Source organism: Aptenodytes patagonicus, chromosome 23 (assembly GCF_965638725.1).
Source record: "Aptenodytes patagonicus chromosome 23, bAptPat1.pri.cur, whole genome shotgun sequence".
In the NCBI taxonomy this organism is placed as follows: domain Eukaryota; kingdom Metazoa; phylum Chordata; class Aves; order Sphenisciformes; family Spheniscidae; genus Aptenodytes; species Aptenodytes patagonicus.
This window is the reverse complement of record NC_134971.1, coordinates 271,041-284,882: the sequence shown is the minus strand read 5'-3', so window position 1 is coordinate 284,882 and position 13,842 is coordinate 271,041. Positions and strand designations below refer to the sequence as shown.

The 13,842-nt window shown below is 54.3% G+C and overlaps 2 protein-coding genes across 3 annotated transcripts; one reads left to right on the top strand and one right to left on the bottom strand.

Moving 5' to 3' along the window:
- Positions 1–113: 113 nt before the first annotated feature.
- On the bottom strand, positions 114–4,793 carry IFT46 (intraflagellar transport 46). Of its 2 annotated transcripts, none has more exons than XM_076358467.1 (11): positions 4,742–4,793; positions 4,462–4,671; positions 4,240–4,379; positions 3,451–3,525; positions 3,246–3,339; positions 2,714–2,842; positions 2,157–2,278; positions 1,666–1,732; positions 1,324–1,384; positions 960–1,045; positions 114–580 (listed from the first exon to the last, which is right to left on the bottom strand). In XM_076358467.1, the coding sequence occupies exons 1-11, from the start codon at positions 4,763–4,765 to the stop codon at positions 485–487; spliced, it is 1,104 nt and encodes a 367-aa protein (XP_076214582.1). In that variant the 5' UTR covers positions 4,766–4,793; the 3' UTR covers positions 114–484. The 2 variants fall into 2 exon arrangements, with proteins under 2 accessions (XP_076214582.1, XP_076214583.1); XM_076358468.1 differs by having other exon boundaries at positions 2,157–2,275.
- A 173-nt stretch (positions 4,794–4,966) lies between these two features.
- ARCN1 (archain 1 coat protein complex I subunit delta) lies at positions 4,967–13,153 on the top strand. The gene is made up of 10 exons (XM_076358384.1): positions 4,967–5,042; positions 6,623–6,886; positions 7,449–7,628; positions 7,875–8,080; positions 8,653–8,814; positions 9,551–9,716; positions 11,040–11,187; positions 11,521–11,629; positions 11,793–11,997; positions 12,590–13,153. The coding sequence occupies exons 1-10, from the start codon at positions 5,040–5,042 to the stop codon at positions 12,677–12,679; spliced, it is 1,533 nt and encodes a 510-aa protein (XP_076214499.1). The 5' UTR covers positions 4,967–5,039; the 3' UTR covers positions 12,680–13,153.
- Positions 13,154–13,842: the final 689 nt, after the last annotated feature.

The window sequence follows — 13,842 nt, the reverse complement described above, 5'->3', positions numbered from 1 at the left end:
CCTTGGCAGTAGCTAAGGGGCTTGAGAATAGAAAAAGGGGCTCAATGATACGGGGCAGAGGAGATTCGAGATCCCCAGATCGGACCTCGGAACACACTGGGCAGATCCGAGTGTTGTGTTTGAGCACAGAATTTATTCCCGCTTGCTACAGCACTTGTAGCGTGTGCTCGAGGAGCCTCTGCTCTGCAGCGTCTGTGGCACAGGGAGCCTGTCGTTGGAAAGAGCTGGTGTAATGCTGAACTGCTTAGGGACAGGTCAGAACCCGAGCGATTAGGCAGCCTCCGCAATAAATGCGATGAGTGAAGTCCTACTCCACGAATGCAGAACAGCTCAGCAGTATCTACAGAACCAGGGAGGCTTTTGAAGCGCTGTGCGTTGCTTCACAGGCTGCCTGAGTCAAATCTCGCTGGCCAGCGGCAGACATTGACGGAGGAGGAGGAGGGCTGACATTGACATTGAGGAGATGAGGGTTTAACGTCAAGCTTCAAGTAAAGCTTAACACTTCCGCGTCTGCTCCTTGTGAAGGTGGGTTGGATGGCGGGCTCCTGCCCTTCTTCCCGTCAGCCAGGGGCTTGAAATGCTGCAGGGGAAAGAACGCGTTAGTGCAAAGATTCGCCTGTCGTTAATTAAAGTACATGCGTGCATCCAAAAACGCAAGCCACTTCTGCTCCGTATGAGCTGTGTTCTCAGCAGTCGCCCTGACTTCGGTGGGAAAAGTGTGCTGGGCTTACGCTGGGCTGTTAAACAACGCGGCATCCCAGCCTTGCGGCATGCCAGAGGCTCCTTGTGTATCTTTGAGGTACTGGGGAAACGAGAAGCTTAGAAAATGTTCTTTGGACCCCTTTACCGTGGCCTACCAGCCCTTTACAAACACCCACGGCACAGCAAAGCCAAGCGTAAGGAGAGAAGCTTTGCAACGCTTCCAGCTGGGTGAGCGGCGCCTGCCCGGAGTTGCTTACCTGCGAGTTCTTGAACTCCGAGTAGAGGGAGAAGAGGACGTGCAGAGGCTGGATCCGACTCTTGTACACGGGGATGTCCAGAATGGCTACGAACAAGAGCAGAAATGCGTGAGAGGGTCTGGGCTGCACCGCCCTGCACGGGGTGCTGTAAAGGCTGAGCTTCCCCCTGCCCCCGACTACTCGGGCCTTCGCTCATCCAAGACTGGAGGCGCCTGCGGTACAAGAGTCTGCTCCCTGCTGAAGGCAGCAGAGAATGATCTTGACTACTCGGGGCTGAGCCTGCACCTAGAGGTCTCTTGCTTTAAGTGAGACAGCGCCAGGCCAGCAGCACGCTTGTGCCTTCGGCACAGTCTCCCCCGCTTACCACATATCATGTCGATGTATTCGGCCAGGTCACAGTTCATCTCTGCGGTCGGGAGGCCCACCTGGAACAGACGGGGCTGTCAGCTCTGCTCCCATACGGCAAGAGCCCGAGAGCACGCGCTGATCTCAGGCCGAGCACAGAGGCCACCCGGGCAGCGGCCGGGAATTCAGGCGTTAGGCTGCTCCCCCGTCTTCTGGCAAGGGAGAAACGGGAAGCAGGAACAAACCTGAACGGGCCGGGCTGCGGGCAAAGAGCTCAAAATGGAGCAGGAAGCCACCTTCCATGGAAGATGCTTTCTAACACCGCGCACTGAGCTAACTACTTATTGCTCGGACGACACACCTTTCCCAAGAGCTCCTCAAATTCCGGTGACCATTCCTGCATGAGGGTCTCGATGTCGGGCATTGGCCTGCCAGGGAAGAAAAGAACGTGAACTTCAGGATCACACGCAACTGAAATGGCTTCCTACTGCCAGACCGCTGTAAACGGGCCAGCATCCGTTCTAACCAGCTGAGAGAGATCTGCGCGGCTGCTGAGGGTCAACGTGGGCATTTTGATTTATCAAAACAAGCCTAAGCTTGCTAAGTTGCAAGTTCTGTGTGCTAGCTGTTGAAGGAATTCAAGTTACGTAGGGAAAGAGAAGTGCAGGGAGGGAAACCGAGTGTCCTGCACACACGCGCGGTACGACTGCCCTGAAAATCAGCACGTCTTCTCCCTCTCGGAGATACTTTGATAGTTTTACTCAGCGCTCCCAGACTTTGCCACCAGCCTCCCACCGACCTGAGCTTACGCTGTACGAGCGTGTGTGAAGCAGAGCTGACGTAACGGCTCACCTGGTGTAATGGACCGTGGCAGGAGGTTTGCAGCGGTGCAGTTCGCTGATACTTTCAATCCAGTTGTCAATGGCTTTGGGGTTCTTTTCTGCATTCTCCAAACTCTTCACTTTTATCTGCTGCTAAAAACAGAAACATAAACCTGGAAGCACTTCGTGGTGTTTTGGGGCTTTTTTTGCAAACCCTGTGTTCACTCCCGATTAACCATGCGTTTTCTCTTTCCTAGTTGCACTGTACCAACTGATTTCTGCAGACAGAAGAGCAGCTGGGAAACAAAACGCGGAGTAAAACCAGGCAGCGACAACCAAAAGGAAACAAAGCTTCACCTGAGGGAAACAGATCCAAAGTCTGTACCGCGACTTGCCTGAAGCAAGGCTTAGATCCGTTGCAGTTTAAAGCTATAGATTAAAGAAAAAGGTTAGTTTTTTCTGCTTTTAAAGCCAAGTTATCAGTTGTGCTGCAACGCTACAGTCACATAGACGAAAGTAAGAGTAAAATGCGATGTTTTTGCTACAGCCAAGTGCGCAGCAAGTGCCTCCTCCCTCTCCGCGACTCACTGTGATGTTGTGCTGCTTGGAGTTCTCTGTCAGCCAAAGGGAGAGCACGGTGGGATCCGACTGCTTGGTCGACGGCTCATCCAGGACCAGCAGGCCAAGGTTATCAGGCTTGCCGTCAGGACGGGGAACCTGCAGATAAACAGAGACCCCGTTTTTTACGGGAGTCCAAAGCAGGGAAAGTTGGGGCAATTTTGTACAGAGCCTCCCTGCGGTGTAAAAATCAGACCCTAAAAGGAATCGGTAGGCACGCTCGCTTGAATATGAGTTGTTAGCACAGCGGTACCTGAAAAGGACAAGGTGTTGGGCAAACGCAGCCCTCGCCCCAAATTATGTATGTGCTGTTTGAGAGGTGACTGAACCACTACTGAGTGTAGCTTCCCGGGTCTCTAGAACGTTATCTCCGACGGCGCAGGGCAAGGGTGCGCCACCGGTGGCAGGGACGGGCCGGCCTCCGCTGCCCCTCTCGCACCGATGCCACGTTCCGTCTCGGCTCGTGCGGCAGGAGGTAGAGAGGAACCTGGAGCAATTGTACCTTTAGGAAGGCGTCAATGTCTCCAACTGCAGGAATAAAGTCTGGAATAAAAGGCTGCAGTTTGTGCTCGATCTCTATTGTTTTGGGAGTGTACCTGGAAAAACACAACACCACTGCGTGGGTGACTATGAACTGTCCTGCAAAACTTGCCACAACAATTGGCACAAAGGAGAGCCAAGAGCGGGCTAAAACCCCTTCAACTCACCTCTTGATGTACTCAAAGAGCTCTTTGATTTCAGAAGATACTGGCAGGTAGTCATAATCTGCTAGACTGAAGTCACTAAAGGAAGAGAAACGCGGGCAAAGATTAACTCGCGGTAGGTTCTGTACAAGCAGGAACTGGGACCCAACTGTGGAAGGCAATCATGAAGGAAGCTGAAACACGAGGTAGTAAGTCCTCTCTTAAAAAGCCTTCTTGCACACCAACACCACTATTGGGCCATGTTTTGCCTTGGGCCTCCTAGCCAAAAAAAGCCCTTCGGTGACGGACAGTTGCTTGTGATCATAGAGACTTGTGCAGGGGATGGCAAAAGGTGGATAAGTGATCTGCACAAAGGCAGCCGTTAGGACAACTAGGGGGTTTAGCAATGGTTTTGGAGTTGAAAACAGTGGAAAAGGAGGAGGATTATCAGGAGACAAACGATGTGTTCCAGATGTTCCTTCTCTTTCTCGGGCATCCACTGCCAGCCAGGGCTGAAGCTGAGACAGGAGGCTGGCTGACACCTTCAGTCGCTCCCGGCTGTGCCTTTCGTTGGTACAGCAAAGCAGGGCACGGGGATTGTCCGAGGAGCCACCTTGGGTGGCTGCAGTTCGTCGCACGAAGGAACCTCTTTCCTGGGCCACCCGGGTAGGAGGAGGAAGGGGCTGCCGGTCCCGATGCCCACGGCCATGCTTGCCCTCATGGGACGACGAGCACACCGGTGGAGCCGAAAGGGCCCGTACGGCACCCGACCGGCACCAGACCCTGGGTTCTCGGACCAGTAGCACCACTTACCCCTCCAGCGCAGCCCCGTGCTCCTCCGAGTCGTCCTCCGAGTCGGTTTCAGAGGAATCCTCCTCCGAGTTGTCGTCATCATCGTCGTCCTCGTCCTCGCTGAGGGCGGTGGCGGGGGCCGAGCGGGCTGCTGTCTCCTCCTAGGCGAGAGGGACCGGGCCTCACCGGGCCGCCTCACCGGGCCGCCCCGCCCGCCCCTCCCGCCGCCGGCCCCGCGCCTACCTTGCCGCCGCTGCCCTCCTCGTCGCTGCTGCGATCGGCCGCACCGCCGCCTGTGCCGGGCAGCCCCGGCCGCCGGGAGCCCCGGGGGCGGCCCGCGCTCCCCGCCCGCGGCGAGCGGGCCCCGGCCGGCCTCCCCGCCGCGCCGCCCGCCTCCTCGGCCTCCGGCAGGTCCAGGCTCTCGTCGTACGGCTGGTTCTCGACGAGGCGGGTCTAGGCAGAGGGGCGCGGTCAGGCGGCGGCCCGGCCCGGCCCGGCCCGGTGCCCCCCCGATCCTGCTCACCTCCAGCGCCCGCCGCTCCGCCATGCCGCCCCGCCGCCACCGCCCCGCCGCCGTCGCCATGGCGACCCGCCCGCCTCGCTCGCCCTTGGCTGGCTAGAGCGGCGCGATCTCCGCGGCGCCCCCTGGCGGGAGGGGCGGTGGCCGCCGCCCGCCGGGGCCGCCCCGCTCCGCGCGCCGTGCGTGACGCCACTTCCGGCTGGGGACGTGGCTCGGCGCCGCCATCTTGTGGGGCTGCCCGAGGGGACGCGGAGCGCGGAGGGAGCGAGCGAGCGCGGAGCCCAGCGCCGCCGCCGCCGCCATGGTAAGGGCCCGCCCGCGGCCTTGCCGCTCGCCGCTGCGGGGTGGAGAGGGGCTTGGCGAAGCTCCGGGCGTGGGCCCCGGCCCCGCCCCGGCTCGTAGGCCCGCCGCTCGCCCAGGCCTGGGCGCAGGCCGGTGCTGGAGCCCCGTGGCCTGGCGGGGCAGAGCCGAGCGCTGTGGCAGGTTCCTGTGCGGCCCGAGGAGTCGGGGTTGGGACCGACAGCCCTCGGAGGGCGGCAGGGGCGCAGGCACGCCGTCCCTGCCCGCGTCCGGGGCGGGCAGGACGCGCGCAGCGGCGGAGCACCGCTTACAGAGCCGCGGTGCCCCTTCAGCGGAGGAACTGGTGGCCGCAGCCTTCGGTACACGGCATTACGCTTGTTTTAAAGGTCGTTTGGGGTATTGGGGCTGTCCCCTGGAGTGCTGGGTGCAGCCAGGCGCAGGCGATGGCCGGCTACTCCCGTGTCGGTGCAGAGCGTAACGCTGTGAGCTTTTTTCTCTCCGAGCTAGTCCTGCTCCTTGTTGCCCATCCACAGCGTCGTCTGATGGCCGTCTCGGTCAGCAAAGGCTGACACGCTGCTCCATTAAAGAGTAGAGCTGTGCGCTCACAGTGCAGCAGGGATCCTTGGTGCCGTCCGGTTCTCTTGCACCGTGGTCTTGAGTACTTTGGGGGAGTACTTACAGAGAGAAAGTTTATTTCTGACCCGTAAGTACTTCAGGATATGTTTGTCCCCGAGCTGTCAAGCTGCAGAGCCCCGGGGCAGTCCAGAAGGAGACTGGCAGTCTTACCAAGGCGCGCACACAGAGCACCATCGACCTGGGGCTGAGGTGGGACTTGAAATCGCTCTGTGTTTGCGAGTTAGTTTCTGCTGCTTGCCTCGTTAATAACAACAGCTGGGGATTTAAAAGATCTTAAATGCAGAAACTGCCTTATCCTGACAAAGTTAATTAAGAAGCTGATCTATGAGAGGAGGAAGTCTCGGTAGTCTGAGAGAATGAGAAAACATAGGCTGGCAATCGCCTTTAGACCCTTTTATTGTTGGTGTGATAACATCTTTGAAATGCTCAGGAGAGTCATCCAAGTGCTGCAATTAACGTAGCTGTCAATATTTTATTAACCTGGCTTTACTGTAAATGTGGCATTGGGAAGAAACGTCACGTTTTAAAACATTCCTGTATCTAGTTGTAAGCTGGGGCCAGACTGACAGAAAACTCAATAACCAGAGCCTTGCCTAAAGTATTTTGGAGGTTTGTCACACTTCTGTGTGTGTAGGAATGGGCTGATTTGCCGTGTCTGCCCGACGGGAGCACCAAGAGCTTTCCTTCAGGATAACACAGGAACAGAAAGCGGGCTGGAGAGAGGGAAAAGCAGAGGTGGATCTGCTCTTAGAGTAATTCAGTTCTTGGTGCTGGTCACAGAAAAAGACTTAACTGATTTTCCTTAAACACGACTTTGACTGCGCGGTACACGTGAATGTGAAACATAGTCAGAAGCGATCCTTTCTTTGAGGGAGTTGCGCCACGCCGGGCTTGCCGAGGCTGTGTGGTGTGGGAGGCCCAGCTAAGCAGCGCTCGCCTTTTCTGCAGGTGCTGTTGGCAGCAGCCGTCTGCACAAAGGCGGGGAAGGCCATCGTCTCCCGGCAGTTTGTGGAGATGACTCGGACCCGCATCGAGGGGCTGCTGGCGGCTTTCCCGAAGCTGATGAACACGGGGAAGCAGCACACTTTTGTGGAAACGGAGAGCGTGCGGTACGTCTATCAACCGATGGAGAAGCTCTACATGGTGCTGATCACCACCAAGAACAGCAACATCCTGGAAGACCTAGAAACACTCCGACTCTTCTCTAGAGTGGTAAGGCTCTGTCACTTAATGCAGAGTTCGCACGTGTGTAGCCTGAAACAGCGTAGTTACAAGGGAACCTGTCGGTGAGCTGGTGCTGAAGCGCTGTCTGCCTCCATCTGGCAACTTGATTTTGCAGAGCCTCTTCCTGGCCTGGAAGTAAGCTTTGACGTGTCAGTGGTGTTTTTGAACTACACGTGAAAAATCCCTGGTTGCATTTCAACTGGTGAGACCAAAGGGTGATGTTGTAAATTTAGCATAAAATATTCTCTGTATTCTTAAGATAACACCCATATTCCTTCTAAAAATAACGTGACATTACAGTATGTGATTGGTAGAGGTACAGCACTACTTTTAAATGCATTTCTAAGCAGCGAGTTTGTGCGGCTGTCTTCATGCAACCAAAGGATCTTCAGGAAATCCGCTGGCCTCAGCATGTGTTGAGGTTCCTCCGACTTAGCACTACAACTAAGCTAAGAGGGTTGTCTAAGTGTTTTAGTGTAGAAAAACTAGTAACGGCAAAACTTCATCTTCATGCGAATACTCCTTTAAATGTTTTCCCCTCCCTCACTAGATCCCTGAATATTGTCGAGCTCTGGAGGAGAATGAGATCTCCGAACACTGCTTCGACCTGATTTTTGCCTTTGATGAAATTGTTGCCCTGGGCTACCGTGAAAACGTAAACCTGGCACAAATTCGGACCTTCACCGAGATGGACTCGCATGAAGAAAAGGTGTTCCGAGCTGTCCGAGAGGTGAGCGGGAATAACTGCAAGCCTGGTACGGTGGGGTACCCTGTCTGGGAAACACTGCTTTTTTTGTACAGAGGTGTTACCCCCCTTTGATAGGGGTCATAAAATTACTTGGCTTTTCTGTAAACTGAACGCACATGTCTTGTTTCCTTTCTCTTTGCAAAGGGTTTATGAGCAAATGCACTTAGTTCCTGTGCAGACTAAGATTGAGGTTGCAAAGCTCTATCGGCCTCTTGTCTTTCGTTTCAGACTCAGGAGCGTGAAGCAAAAGCGGAGATGCGCCGTAAAGCAAAGGAGTTGCAGCAGGCCAGGAGGGACGCAGAGAGACAGGGCAAAAAGGCACCCGGTTTTGGTGGCTTTGGTAGCTCGGCCGTGTCTGGGGGCACAACGGCGGCGATGATCACAGAGACCATCATTGAAACAGAGAAGCCCAAAGTGGCACCAGCGCCTGCCAGGTAGGTGTACAGTAGGTAGCAAATGTTCCTTGGAGCCGGCAGTGGCTGAAACCACATGCCCAAATCAAGGCTCTCTAAGGCGGGTTCTTTGTCTGCGTAGCCCTCCCGTTCGGTTACTGTACAGGGTAGAGGTGGTCATGCCTTTGTAAAGCCTCCCCTTAGCTTTGCCGATCGGCGTGTGTTGACCTCTGAGCCTTTAATGTGGCTGCTTGTCGGCCGGTATATGTTGCAGATTCTCGAGACCCCTCTTTTCTTATTGAAGAGCAGTTGTGCTGTGTACCACAGTAGCATCCCATAGTCTCTCTGGAGTCTTTGATGGGCAATGCGCTTCTCATTTTGCGTGAGAAAGAGGTCCCAGCTACGGGTAACACTCGGAACAGAATCCAGATCTAAATTATAACTTGGCAGCCCACACGTAAGATCATCGGTTTCACGCACGTTCTCCCCCAAAAAAGGCTGCAGAGGTGAACGCTATATTGTTGGGATGGTCAGGTTATGACACTTAAGAGAACCGAGGGAGGAGGAATCTGTTGCCATGAGCTGACTTGGAGATTCTTACGCCTTTTGTTTAGGCCTTCAGGTCCCAGTAAAGCCTTGAAACTTGGCGCCAAGGGGAAGGAGGTGGACAACTTTGTGGACAAGCTGAAATTGGAAGGAGAAAATATCATGACTTCTGTAGGCAAGCGCTCTACGGAAGCAGCCAAAGTTCTCGCTCCTCCCGTTAACATGGAGAGGTAGGTATTGCCCTCACTTTGAAAGCAGTCTTCTCGCAGCTCTCTCTGCGATGCACGTGTTGCTTCGTGAGCTAGCTTCTTTTTTAGTTTTCGGAACAGGCTTTTTCCTGCCATTCAGGTCCTGTGTGCTCACTCAGCCTGTTAATTTTAAAAGATGGTGGGCAAAATCTTGGAAAGCACAGCAGCAAAAAAGCAGATAGCCAATTTGCTTAGGAATCGCCTTAACTAAAACGGGATACAACGACTGTTTAGCTGAGGTTGGGAATTTTCCTATGCCTTTTTCCCGGTGTTTTGCCTTCCGATGAGTGAAAGTAGCTGCCGTTTCTCCCGTTCCCCAGACACAAAGAGTTCCTGCCTTATTGCGGCTTAGGATGGAAGCGTTCACGGCTCGTTTTACGTGTAGCAATTCAGAACCTTTTAGTGCCGTGAGCCGTGCTGCTGTACAGCAGAGGGGGTTTGAGTGAACAGCATGTCGAGATGCTGTATCGTCGCTGTTTATCTGGGCTTCCATCCATTACAGACTCATATCTGTGGAGCCGCCTGCCCCCGAGTTAACCTGTCGGAGCAGCATTAGCATCCGCTGTGCTGTCCATGCTATTCCCTTTGGGGCCATCAGGCTCTTGGGAGCACCTGCTCGTTACACGTAGCCTGTCCTTGCTGAGCGCTAATCTCGCATCTTGCCAGTTAGATGCCAAGCGTGGGACTTGAGATACCTGCTTTTCTTCTGTCTGTCTAGTGTGCACATGAAAATAGAGGAGAAAATTTCCTTGACTTGTGGCCGTGACGGAGGGTTGCAGAACATGGAGCTGCATGGCATGATCATGCTGCACATTTCCGATGAAAAGTTTGCCCGGATTCGCCTGCATGTAGAAAATGAAGACAAGAGGGGAGTGCAGCTACAGGTAAAGCCTGTTTGGTGTCCCGTGCTGTTGAACATGCTTTTGCTGCTCTCCAGGGCAAACAATTGGAAATACTTGAGCATGTTACCATCCTGTGTTCTCATCCAAGCCTTCTCAGCAAATGCGTTGAAACTGGAAGTAGTCACCGCAGACGTTACCGCAGCATAAATGCAGGGACAGCTCATGCTCAAAAGATTGAAGTTCACCCGAGAAATCCGATCTCGTGCGCTTATCCTCCTGCCCTTGGAGCCTTATCTGTCCAGTAACGCACGTTGGCATGCCGTCTGGTCTCACTTGGACTTTGCAGCAGCCTGGTGCGTTGCTTGGTTATACGATGTGAGCTTTAGTTGTTGAGCAGGAGTGTTAGAATTAAGTTACTGTGCCAATGAGGCATTCATTTATTATCTAGAAAGCCGCTTCTTTCCGCGGTTGCTCGGGTCCCGACACTGCTGTCTCCGAGACAATTCCTGGAGCCAGAGCCCTCGATTGCCGTCAGCGATAGAAGCTCAGAAGATTCGTAGAGATACGTCCTCCCCGTTCTCCCTCTCTGTTTGTGTGATCTTCCTGAGCCCTGGAGATGGTGCTGCTTTGATACGCTCTTTTGCTCCCTCCTCCCCCTCGCCAAGAGCTTGTCTATACATAGCTGGCTGCAGGTCTGCTTGTAGAGTAGTAGGTTCCTTATCAGCGCATCTGATGAGTGAGTTCCTAACGATGCTGCCACATGTGCTGCTTCAGGTGGAAGACGAGATCAAACCCAGTGCAGACTCCTGTCTTTCTAGTGTAACTTGAACGTTAACTTGCAGAAATCCTCAGCTTCTAAAAAGCTGCTTACGCTTGCTGTTGTGAAGAGAGAACACTTAAATTGAGTTTGGCTGCTGTCATATACATGCGTTAAGGTTGCTGAGGGAAGTAGCGTTTTTGTGGTTTCAGGGTGTTCTTCCCAGTAGCGTTAGGTTGTTTTTTTTTCTTCAAGAAAAATGTCCGTTACAGGTCTTTGGGGTGGTCTTTGAGATTTTAAGAGGAGTTGAAGTTGCTCTCTGGGTGTCAGCCCAGGACGTGCCTTGCTAGAGTCTCTGGCGCAGTGGCAAGTCAAAATCGTGGTGGTGTGGATTCTTCTTAGCGGATCAGCGTTTTCTGGAAGGAATCCCAGGTTGATGAGCAGATGTGCTCCAGTCAGGCTTCTGAGCAAGGAGCAAAACTGATGTGTATTTTGTCAAGGAAAATACTCTGGGATGCGTAGGCCCGTCTTATTAGAACCCGCGTTACCTACGTACAGTTCTCTCCTTGGGCTTAGAGTTACAGCCTGAGCGTGTGTTCCCCTTTCAGACTCACCCAAATGTGGACAAGAAGCTCTTCACTGCAGAATCGCAGATTGGTTTGAAGAACCCAGAGAAGTCATTCCCTATTAACAGCGACGTGGGCGTGCTGAAGTGGAGGTTGCAGACCACGGAAGAGTCCTTCATTCCACTGACGAGTGAGTGCGAGCGTGCGTCTGGGGGCTCGGGCGGAAGAGGCTGATGTTCATCCGTGGGCTGCCGGCTTGTAGCCCGCCTTGCGGCAGCTGAGCTGCCTGGAGCGTGGCACGTTGTGAGGTGTTGGAAATACTGTGTGTCTTCCGTTGGATAGTACCCATTCTTCTCGGCAGTGTGCGTTTTCCGTAATGCTCTTGAAGAAAACAAAAAGCTTTTCTGAAAGCCAGAATTTCTTGGGGATGACTTTGCTGTGCTTTTCGAAGCGCGTCATCTTTTGAAAGCCTGTTCCACGTAGAAAGCCTGTGTGGCTCAGCATGCTGTTTCTGTGCCCTCAGTTAATTGCTGGCCGTCAGAAAGCGGGAACAATTGCGATGTTAACATTGAATACGAGTTGCAAGAGGAGAGCCTAGAGCTGAACGATGTGGTCATCACCATCCCCTTGCCGTAAGTAACGTTCCTTGTCCGGGCAGCGCTAACAGGCACCGTCCTGGATCCCGCCGGTTCCTTCCCCTCTCTGGTTTGCAGTCTGGCCACACCGACGGGCTTGACAAGCATTTTCTTAGCTCTGTGCGGGTAAGCTATTGGAGCTTCTTGTTGCCTGCTCTAGGTCTGGTGTCGGCGCCCCAGTGATTGGGGAGATTGATGGTGAGTATCGCCACGACAGCCGGAGAAATCTCCTCGAGTGGTGCCTGCCAGTGATAGATGCCAAAAACAAGAGCGGCAGCCTGGAGTTCAGCATAGCAGGGCAGCCAAATGACTTCTTCCCGGTGCAAGTCTCCTTCATCTCCAAAAAGAACTATTGCAACATACAGGTATGGCCGCTGCCGGCGCTCTGCAGGCGTGATGTCACTCTTGCCTCTTTCAAGCTGCCTCAGTCATCCGCTGGCTAAAAACGGCCGTGCTGTGGTGCGTGGGCCCCTGCTGTCCCGCTTAGCGAAGGCTTGGGCGTCGGCGTTAAGTCGCCTCTGCGTTAGCTGGATTCAGGAGTGGCAGCGGGCAGCACTGGCAACTTCAGCTTCCCAGAGCTTGCCTGCAGTTCCGGTTGTGCCTTCGTGCCTCCGAGTAATCATTAATTCCCCTCAGACTTCGTTAGAGAATCCACCAGCCTTCCGAGCCAAAACACTTCTCAGCATACGACTGTCTGTCTGTCTGTTCCCGCTGAACTGCAGCTAGGGACAGATGCTTAGCCCCTCACAAGCCGCTTTCAGCAGAGGCACGGCTACCGCAGGACATCATTCCCCTGTTTTCAGGTTTCCTGAGAACGAAGGTCGTTCTTTCAGGGCTGACTTGTAAGTGCTGGGTTGATTCTGTCCTCGTGACCACCCCAGTGTCAGAAAGCGCTGCATGGCTTGTGGTGGGGAGCGGCGTTCGATGCTGAGCTAACTCTGCGTGTTGTCTCCGCAGGTTACCAAAGTGACCCAGGTAGACGGGAACAGCCCTGTAAGGTTTTCTACTGAAACCACCTTCCTGGTGGACAAGTACGAAATCCTGTAATGCCAGCCATGGGGAATCACAAAGGAAGAAATTTTTAAACGAAAAAGAAAAAAAAAAAAAACAAAACAAAAAACAAAAAAAGAGGCCGAAGTTTATTCTGAATGTTGGGAACGCCGCAGCCCCCTCTCTGCTAAGACGCGTGGCTCTGTCTGCCATCTGCAGCGTTCCTGGGTCACAGACATTTTTGGCAGAGAATTGACGTGCTCGTGGGGGAAAGGCTACAAATTTCTTTGGCAGATTTTTACCGACCGGCAGAAAAGCAAGATCTCCGCAGAGAACCTGGCTTTGACACGTCCCCTTCTCCTCTGAAGACGACCAGAGCTCAGTCCCAGAGCCTACCAGACATCGTTCTCTTCCTTTCTGAAGCGTCACGCGCTGTTCCGTTGTTGGTGCTGCCATTTTAGTTCCTCCTCGGCCTTCAACTCTCGTTTCCGTTGATGAAAGCAGGCATTAAGATAACATGCGCGGGGGCGCCTTGCTTCTCTGGACCCTTCTGTCTGGTGGAAGCGGAGCAAGCTGGCCTCGGTTTCAAAGGAGGGGGGGGGTTGTGGCAGGGGCGTGGGGTGGGGAAGAGGGACTCGGGGCTTCGGTCCTGTTGCCCTGCAGTTACTGCTGTCTCTCCAGCCCTGCTGTACAGCGATGGCCCTACGCCTGGGCTCACCTCTCTGGCTCAGAGAGGGCTCCGAGATAGCGCAGGCCGTGGCTCCGGGTGCTCTAGCTCCTGCTGCAGCAGGGAGAGCATCCAGTGCACGGGCTCGCTGTCTGCTGCAGCTGCTCTTGGGCCAGGCTTTGGAGGCAGTTTAATTTGTTTAGAACCAGCTGCATGTCCTTCCCGGGGCCCTTTCTGTGTCTTGGGAGGTTGAATGCTTTGCCTGCCTCGGTGCAAGCGGCCGTGGAGACTGGGTTACTTGGCCTGTGTGTCAGGACCTGTCCCAAACTAGTGTTCTTCCTCAGCACTTGGGGATGGAGGAGAAGGAAACGCTTGTTTCCAGAAAACCTGCTGGGCTGATCAGAGTGTGAGCAGCACTCCAGTGTGGTGTCTGCTGCCCCAGAGCTGTTCCTCCTCCCGCTGCCTCACGAGCATTATTTGCCTCATCTCACAGAGCTGTGCTCCCCTCAAAACTCATCTCACCTGCTTGACTCGGGGCCTGTTGCCAACAGCT